Source organism: Cryptococcus neoformans (genome assembly GCF_000091045.1).
Source record: "Cryptococcus neoformans var. neoformans JEC21 chromosome 3 sequence".
Classification (NCBI taxonomy): Eukaryota; Fungi; Basidiomycota; class Tremellomycetes; order Tremellales; family Cryptococcaceae; genus Cryptococcus; species Cryptococcus deneoformans.
The window spans coordinates 1,015,027-1,023,700 of NC_006685.1; the positions used below are offsets into that span (position 1 = coordinate 1,015,027).

General features: G+C 46.5%; 3 protein-coding genes across 3 annotated transcripts in view; 1 reads left to right on the forward strand and 2 right to left on the reverse strand.

Annotated features, from left to right (window-relative positions):
• Window positions 1-23: 23 nt before the first annotated feature.
• CNC03220 (receptor, putative) lies at window positions 24-3,497 on the reverse strand. The gene is made up of 24 exons (XM_569994.2): window positions 3,105-3,497; window positions 3,040-3,051; window positions 2,967-2,977; window positions 2,888-2,912; window positions 2,822-2,829; window positions 2,748-2,778; window positions 2,669-2,700; window positions 2,424-2,614; window positions 2,339-2,362; window positions 2,225-2,284; window positions 2,050-2,171; window positions 1,868-1,994; window positions 1,710-1,802; window positions 1,628-1,640; window positions 1,564-1,581; window positions 1,496-1,510; window positions 1,367-1,445; window positions 1,193-1,317; window positions 1,080-1,140; window positions 954-1,020; window positions 889-900; window positions 726-834; window positions 327-674; window positions 24-254 (listed from the first exon to the last, which is right to left on the reverse strand). Exons 1-23 carry the CDS (start codon window positions 3,215-3,217, stop codon window positions 337-339), a joined length of 1,686 nt encoding a protein of 561 aa, XP_569994.1. The 5' UTR covers window positions 3,218-3,497; the 3' UTR covers window positions 24-254; window positions 327-336.
• Window positions 3,498-3,765: 268 nt separating this feature from the next.
• On the forward strand, window positions 3,766-6,166 carry CNC03230 (long-chain acyl-CoA synthetase, putative). The gene is made up of 6 exons (XM_024656761.1): window positions 3,766-3,792; window positions 3,860-4,817; window positions 4,887-5,402; window positions 5,459-5,836; window positions 5,889-6,020; window positions 6,083-6,166. Exons 2-6 carry the CDS (start codon window positions 4,287-4,289, stop codon window positions 6,134-6,136), a joined length of 1,611 nt encoding a protein of 536 aa, XP_024512431.1. The 5' UTR covers window positions 3,766-3,792; window positions 3,860-4,286; the 3' UTR covers window positions 6,137-6,166.
• A 344-nt stretch (window positions 6,167-6,510) lies between these two features.
• Window positions 6,511-8,674, reverse strand: part of CNC03240 (protein-Golgi retention-related protein, putative) — a 3,360-nt gene continuing 1,196 nt past the window's right edge. Inside the window, exons 3-7 of the mRNA XM_569646.2 lie at window positions 8,340-8,674; window positions 8,150-8,295; window positions 7,169-8,099; window positions 6,835-7,125; window positions 6,511-6,783 (exon numbers count right to left, since the gene is read on the reverse strand). The exon at window positions 8,340-8,674 is cut by the window's right edge and continues 470 nt beyond it. Coding sequence (XP_569646.1) covers window positions 6,619-6,783; window positions 6,835-7,125; window positions 7,169-8,099; window positions 8,150-8,295; window positions 8,340-8,674 — 1,868 coding nt within the window. The 3' untranslated portion in view covers window positions 6,511-6,618. The remainder of the gene's footprint in view (window positions 6,784-6,834; window positions 7,126-7,168; window positions 8,100-8,149; window positions 8,296-8,339) is intronic.

Here is an 8,674-nt window from a genome sequence, read left to right on the forward strand (position 1 = left end):
TCGATATTTTCAGTATATAATCCATCCACTGTCACCATTGAAGACCATCAAATACGATTCGACTATGCTACACCCTTCACTTTCTCGTACAAAATATTGTCACTCTCGAGGCTCGACATTGGAAATCGCCACACGCCTGGCAAGCAACCCTTCTCCTATCCCCATTTCTATATCTCCTACGTCTACTTCCCAGTCATCTTCGTGGTGACTTTCAGAGAGCTCTTCGAACTGTCCCGTAAAGTCATGACGACGCCCTGGATTCCGTTTATCGAACCCTGGTCATTTAGTGTCAAGTGTCACTTGAAATGAGTCCGGATGATGCTCACTCGCGAGTTCCTATTCCTCGTTGACAGCAGTATACCCCACGCTCCTGCTTTGCTGTTTTGTGCTTCCAATCAGACCATTCACCGAGTCAGTTATACGTCCAAACAGTCCTCGGCTAGATGAAGCCTCCCTAGAGGGTATGGGTGACGGTTTTCGGGAGGTCGGCAAAGATGGGCCCAATGAAGAGCTGGCCGAGCGGCGTCGGTGTCGAGGATTGCTGACTAGAGAGGATATTTCTGATTCGGCTTCCTCAACTTCATCGAAGTCCGAATCAACCTCGTCTTCATCACTTTCATCCCCAAACAATTTGTCCATTTCTTCAAGCGGTACGCCTCGGGTTTCGGGATAGACTAGTTCCATGTGCATGAGTGGTGGTTTACGAATCTCGGCTGACAACTCACGGAAGTACACGAGGATGAATGATAATGCACAAAAGAATGCGTGCATCGGATATAATCGCCATCCGATAAGTTCTTGAAAGAGCGGTGTTGAAACCCCTACCCACCAATTCTGCAGATACAACAGTCGTTAGCAAAAAGCAGGATTAAAGCGCTCCAGACCCACTGAGATCCAGTTCTGATAACTCAAATTAGCCCATCGTTGTGCATTCGGGATAAAATTGGACGTACTGTAGCAGTAGATAAGGATACTCCCTTTGCTCGGAATGACAACGGCATGATTTCCGGAGGATAAAGCCTGGGATCAATTAATTAATTAACTTCATTTCCGACCGGTCATATGTCAATGACACATACCATGGGACAGGTCCCCAGCTCATGCCAAATGCGGAATTATAAATCACTACGCAAATGACCACTATCGACAAATACCATCAGCTTCATCCGACATGGCAGAACAAAAGACGAGCCAGCATTGGGTGTTATTGCTTGATCAATATATATCCACCATCCTGTAGCCGTCAGTGCAATCGCCATGGCCACTGCTCCCGAGAGCAAAATGGGCCTTCGACCCGCTCGATCCATGAGATACCATCTAGTAATAATTTGAGAATGTGCACAATTTCGGATGGACCTGAACTTACGGCGGAAGTGAGCTTGCCACATAAAATAAGGCATTGATACCTGTCATAAGGATAGCGTCACGCCCAATCCACCCCGCCTCTTCATCACCATTAGTAACACGGCAGTATTAGGTCTTCAGCGAGACTAACGTTCAAAGACAAGAGCTGTAATCCACATCAGCTGTCAAGAATGATCGGCAGAATGAGATGGGACGCACGTGCATAATATGAGATGACTGGCCAAATGGTTAGTAATTGTTTGCAGCGCTCTTCTAAGCTCACCATTGATGCCATTCTGCCAATAATCATTAGTACAGACCGCTTTATTTTCATGTTTCTTTGACTTTTGCAAAGATTGACTCACCAGTTGAGCAAACAATTGACTGCTCATTGCAATCAGAACTCGTCCTTTGTATCTCCTCCATAAAGCCCTATAGCTTCTATCTCCGACAGCTCTCTAGTAAAAAAAAACAAAACAGAGTAAGCAAGTGTATGGGGATAACGTTAAGAGGATTGTCTCACGTCGGCTAGAACAGCATCTCGAATTTCTTTGTACTCGGCTTGCACTGAAATATCGTCCAGCGCTTTCCCTTGAAAATCAGCGATGACTGCTAAACCTTCCACCTCTTGGTCTGTATCGACAAGATACCTTTGAACAGCTCTTAGTTCTGCACCTACATATGATGCACATATAGAAGGCTTACCGGGGAGACTCTGGTGTGACGAAGCTGCCGATAAAGAGAACAGAGCCGCCTATACATTGAACAGAAAGCGGGAGGCGCCAAGACCAGTCAGACTGGAAGAATGAACAGGCATAGTCGATCCACTATGAACGTTGAGTGAGAATGGTGCTTGACATAGGCAGGTGACACATCGTACAACAGAGGAGGCATAGCCAATGATATTACCTGTGAATTCGACAGAGCCCAAAAGGCCTCGCTATCATCGTGTTTTATTAGAAAAATCTTCTGGAAATATTGAAGAGTTTCTTACATGGTCTGCAGGAGATATTTCGGACTGCGCGAGGGTGACACACATTGGCTTATGCTCCGCGCCTTTACTATTGTAAACCACATACCTGATAGATTGGCACGACCATACTCAGCATCCCTACCCCAAAGCCGCTGACAATTCTTCCAAGTACCATGGAATTATATCCAACGCAAAAAGTCTGTATAGCACCTCCAATGGTGAAGACTATTGCACCTGTGCGAAGGGTCATACGCCTTCCATAATTATCTGCAATATGAGCGGCAGCCAGAGAAGTAACTGCGTGATTGCCGTGAGTTCTTGAAAGAATGACATGACATGGAATAATCTTACTGAAGGCACCAATCTCCAAAACGGCCACCATACTATCGAATGTTCAGACATTGCTACTGGCACTGAATGACTAACTTACTTGCCAATCTGCGTTGACGTTGGTTGGTTGACTAAAAACGTCAGCTTAGTTTGCTTGATTAGGGCTTTACTCACAATAAGCTCTGTAGACACGTGCCATAAATGTTAATGAAAGATACTCAGTATTTACTTCATACCTACTTAAAGTATGGGCCGGTAATAATTCCTTACATAGAAAGTCAACTAGCTATCGAGATATGTGATGGTGATACCAACTTACCGGACATTACTCTTTCACAGTTTGAAGGCCATGATCAGCGAAGCTTAAGGATAAGCGCTTGAAGTGAACTTACCCCTGGTCATATCTTAACCGGTTATCATATCAGCACAACACCATCCGGATTCACAAAACACCTACCCAAATAACCAGACTCCTATGCTAAGAAACACTGAAACACTGTACAGTAGGTTATGTCCGACCAGCTTACGCTGAGTCTTGTGACCGACTACCGGAATAGAGGGATCGGGCATGGTTGTGCTCTTCTCAGACGTGTCGAACACGCAGTGTGCTGTCCCTTTGTACTAATCTGAGCAGCGCTTGACTTGGGACTGTTATAACTATGCGAGTGTGGCACGCATACACAATGGGGAGGAGGAGAAGGCGTCTTCTGGTGCAGTTGGTCTATTACTGGTTATTTGAAGTGCGAAAGGACATGTAGACGGCGGACCATCGACAATTGTACAAGGAGTAGACCGACTATGCTATCAGACGACGCGAGGGAACGAGAGAATGAGGGATCGAGGGCCCACCAACCGGACCAGACGCCGCAGGGGCCCTCTTAGTAGGTGGTAGCCTATTTGGCCCCGGCCGGCAGGTCCGCCAAGATGGCGGCGAAAACCGCAAGTTTTCGTTGCGAACGCCGCCGTTGTGAACTTATCTATTCTTTAAATTAAAATTGTCATAAATAATTAAATTTAGTAACAGCAAAAATGCAGTTCATTTTGCTCGGCTTGGTCGTCGGTCCAGTAGAAGAAAAGCCAGTTCTAGTATATATATTTTCCATGTTGTTAAGCAACCTTTATATTCTATACTGGGTGATAATGGAGTAAGTGGTTCATAAACAATGATTGACAATAGCGCGCTTATTAATGTTATTATGCTCAAATCTCCAGTTGCAGAAACGAAATAATAATAAATTATAAAACTGTTACGGCCGACGACCTGGCTACTGAGAAGCAATGGACAATCAATAATCATCTATTGTATACATACAAGTACGGAGTTTTCCACGTCCTTGAACCGCCTAAAGACTGTCATCTGCATATACTCCGGGAACCCCGTCACGAAGTCCATTTGTTCGCGTTGAGATTAGGAGATCCGAGATACGAATCGGCATCGGTAACCTAGATCGGCATCTCAGGTTCATTCGTTGGTGTTCGCCCTCGCTTCTTGCTGCTTATTGGGCTATGTCGCTGTTCTGTCTTGTAGTGCCGGTTTACACTACTCAATCTCTCAAAAGTCCAACCCCTCAACCCCTCCAACCATTCCAGCATCTCATACATAATACTTGGTGTCTATCTGGTACTAAGTCGTTCAGTCATGACTTCTCTCAACTCCTTTCCTCTACTCGAGCGCATAATTGCTCGTGCTCAGTCCGCCCCTGCATCCGAGGCCATTGTGGATGTCCCCCATTCTCTCACCGTCACATATTCGGAACTATGTGGCGATATCCTCTCTCTCGGCTCTATCCTTACGTCTTTTCTCTCGGTGCCCGAAACTCGAGTCGTCGTTCTTTGCGACAAGGGCTACCTTGTTCCCCTCAGCATGTTGTCCATATGGACAGCAGGAGGACTGAGCGTCCCAGTTCTACCTTCTTTGCCTCTTCCAGAGCAAGCTTACATGGCGACTAATAGCGACGCTAGCCTTGTCATTTGTGATGCTAATAATAAACCCCGCGCGGATGAGCTCAAGGCAGATATGGAGAAAGAGGGCATAAAGACAACGGTACTTGAGATCAGTTTGAATGGGGTGAGAAAGGCAGCTTACGACAAAAGTGGTGTTGAAACCCTCAGCAAGATGTCAGAACTCCATAGCGAGAGAAGGGCCATGATGCTCTTTACTAGTGGTACTGTATGTGGAGTACTTTTTTTGGATTGTGTAGTTTATGTCAAATCTACTTTGGCTAACAATAGCTTTTAGACCGGTCGACCTAAAGGCGTAGTCACACGACACTCGGCTCTCGGGGCCCAGGTATCTGCCGTTGTCCAGTTCTGGCGCTGGACCTCGACCGATAACCTCCTTCACATCTTACCGCTCAACCATTTGCACGGCATTGTCGTTGCTCTTCTTCCCGCCCTCTGGGCCGGGGCGACCGTTGAGCTCTGGGAAAAGTTTGACGCTCGAGGCATTTGGATGAGATGGATTAATAATGAGGGTAAAACCCCTATAACTATGTTCTTTGGTGTTCCTACACTCTACTCTCGATTAATCCAGTCTCATCCCATGCTGCCCAAGGAGCTTCAGCCGATTGCTTCGGAGGCTTCATCCAAGTTGCGTCTGCAAGTTTCAGGCTCTGCTCCCCTCCCTGAAAGCATTAAAAAAACGTGGGAAAAGGAGGGAGGTATTGGAGGCGGACAAGTATTGTTGGAGCGATACGGAATGACAGAAACAGGCATAATTGCTAGCACCGGCTGGGAGAATGACAAGAGAGTGAAAGTGAGTAATGGATGTTCCCGTCATGCAAGTGTTAACTTACCAATGTGCATTGAAAGGGACATGTCGGTTACGCTCTTCCTGGAACCGGAATTCGACTATGGAATGAAGACTTGAATCAGTCCATCACTGCCTTCGACACTCAAGGTGAAATTCAAGTGCGTGGTCCATCCATCACAACAGAGTACTGGCGCCTTCCTGAGGCCACAGCCAAAGAATTTGTGGACGGCTGGTTCAAAACTGGTGATATTGGTGTGTGGTCTTCAGATACTGCAGCTCAGAATCAATTGAAGGTGCTAGGGAGGAAGAGCACCGACATCATCAAAAGTGGCGGAGAGAAAATTAGTGCGGTGGAGATTGAAAGAGCCATCTTGGAACTCCCCGGTATGAAAGATTGCGCAGTCATGGGTGTTGAAGACGAGGAATGGGGTCAGATCGTAAGGATTGTCTGCGGCAATTTTGGGTTTTGTGCACTAATTCCACGGCAAGGTTTCGGTATGTTTGGTAACCTCCCGTCCGAGCGTGACAGTCAATGAGATTCGAAACGAGCTTCGAAGCGTCCTTGCGCCGTACAAGCTCCCAAAGTTGCTCAAGCTTTACGAGGGTGAAATCCCGCGAAATGTGAGTGCTTTACAGTGGGTCGATTGAAATCTAAGAAACGACCGCTGATTTTCACGTTACAGAACATGGGAAAGGTAAATAAGAAGAAGCTTGTTTTGGAGGCCTTCCCTAAATGAATTGTGAGATATATCAGGATATGCTTACAGTTTATGCACCCTTATTATCTGGAAAGCCTAAATGGCGACTCTTCAGTATACTGCGTGAGATACCCAAGGAGGACAGTATTGTAGCTGCTGTAGACTTTCCTCTCCTTCTGCTCATCATAATCAATCGGTACTGAATAAATAATGACCCAACCACGATGAGCCGCCGCCTCTGCTTTGAAAGTACATTTTACCACTGCAATAAACACCAAACCTCTTTGCTGACAAGGTAGTACAATAATTTAAAGGTTCGACAAGCGGTGAGAAAAAAAAAAGATAATCAATTGACTGACACTTTATGATGGTCCGTAATTGTAGCTAAAAATGTCACATAATAGAGGCAACCCACTTTTCCAACTAGATCGAATGCACCGCTTTCAACAACGTTCATCCAAGGTATATTAGCTCGGCCATACCTTACTCTGTATAATCGCTCAGTTACTACTTTGCCCTGCTTAGTGCGTAAGGCCCATCTTCAAGCAACCCCCCGCTACGTCCACGCTTTCCCAATCAACCTTCTTCTTCTCTTCCCCCCCTTCTCGTTCATCTCCCTGATCAACAACGTCTGTTTGAGCCTGTCGCTGTCGGCCTCGAATGTATAATAATGTATTTCGGAAGTGCTTTCATCGTCCATCAGTTACAGTAATAGAACAGTTAGAAAGAGCGCTCACCTTGATGATCATATCCCCGCCACTGACACCTTCCACTAGTCCTCCACCGGCTGAGCTGGGATGCACGTCTCCGCCACTATTCACCGAATCGATATTCGAGGTGATAAGCTCCACCAGAGAATTGACGTATTTGGGCGTGACAGCTTCCACTCCCTGCTCGAAATAATAGACATATCGATCAAGGGCATCAACGTACAGCTGTACAGAGGTGATTTCATCGATGCAAGATGAAGCGATACGGAGAGACTTTTGAAGACATTCGAGAACTCGCTTGCCGTCCCGGAACGGCGGCTGACAGACATTAGCGGTTTACAATCCAACACACCTAACATACCTTGTCATTCTTCTCCCGTCCAGGAACATCTCCTTGCCACCACATGTGACTCGCATAAAGCACTGTTGTAGCCTGGTGGCTTTTCTTGAGAAGCCTGCTCCCATGCAATGCGGCCTTGGTTATCAAAGTATCGTAATTATCTGTTCCGAACACTCTACTTGTTTGCAAAGACGAGATAATACCGGTAATAGCTTGTAGCTGTGCTCGAGATTCAGATATGGACTCCTCATAAATGACAAATGCTTGGACAAAAAATTCGTAGGTAAGTTCCTCAAGGCGACAGTCGTCAGCGACTTGAGCAGCGAGAAGGAAGAGACGCAAGCATGTCTCCGGAGCTTCAACCTTGTGATACAAGATGGAAATGAGCTGGTGTATAAATTTGAACAAGGCCGATACCCTGGTTTCCCATTCGTCCTCGACGCTTTCCCTCGTCTTGAAGCGTCTAGCGAGTTGAATACTAGAGGCAATCAAGGGCGGGAAAGTGAACCGTATTCTCTCACCGCCTTCAGTGAAATGTCTCCTCGCTGTCTGCAGCAATTCAAATTGGACACCAAGATCATCGGCCCTAAAGAGATGCACCATCCTTGCGACCCATCCCTGCTCTTCCGCCATTTCTCTCCAGTCGATTGCCTGACCTCTTCTCTGCGGTGCGCCGCCGCCAATAGTATGATCTTTCTGGTCTTTGACAAGTACAGCGCAAAGACCAAGCACACCGGTGACATCGTCAGAGGTTTCAATGTGCGTATTGTTCTTAAGCACGGAGGAGACCACCGCTTGACCAATGGATAGACGGGTGGAATACGGCTGTACTGACAAAAGTGGAAGATATGAGGGGATGGCGAGTAAAGTGAGAATAGATACGTATGAGCTGATTGGTGCGAGAAGGAGTGCAAGGAGATTTGAGACAGTTTGAGAAGAGTGCAGATCGGGGCTGAGTCCAATATTAGCTCTATCAGGTAGAAGATGAGCATGTGCACATACTTTTGAGAGTAATCGTGTACTTTTCCGTGAGTAAAAGACAAGACCTGATCGACATATTCAAGCCGATCAGGGTAACAACTCAAAGAAAGGTTTGTCAACGAGACACAGAGAGCGGTGATGTCCATGATAGACAAGTCTGGTCGAGCCTACAGAACATCAGTTGCGTCTTCATAATCTTGGCAATACGTACCTTGATAAGTTCGACTACTTGTTGCCAGAAAACTTCGAAAAGCTTGACATCTTCAGGAATTCCTCTGAATTTCTTCGCGGTTTCTTCCTTCTCCATCTGTGCAGGAGTCGGGGCAGGTGATTCACCTAATTTCTCTCCTTCTACGGGACTCTTGGATGATTCCCCGCTTAAATTTTCAGTGACAGGAGTTGTAGAGGTTGTGTCAGTTGTAGCTCCCCACACATCTGCTTCAGCAGGCTTCGCCACCGGAGAAGGTGCATTCTTCTCGCCCTCCTCCACGTTCTTTCCCTTTCCTCTAGCGCCTTTGACTTTTTCTGCCAACCTTCTTGCAGCTT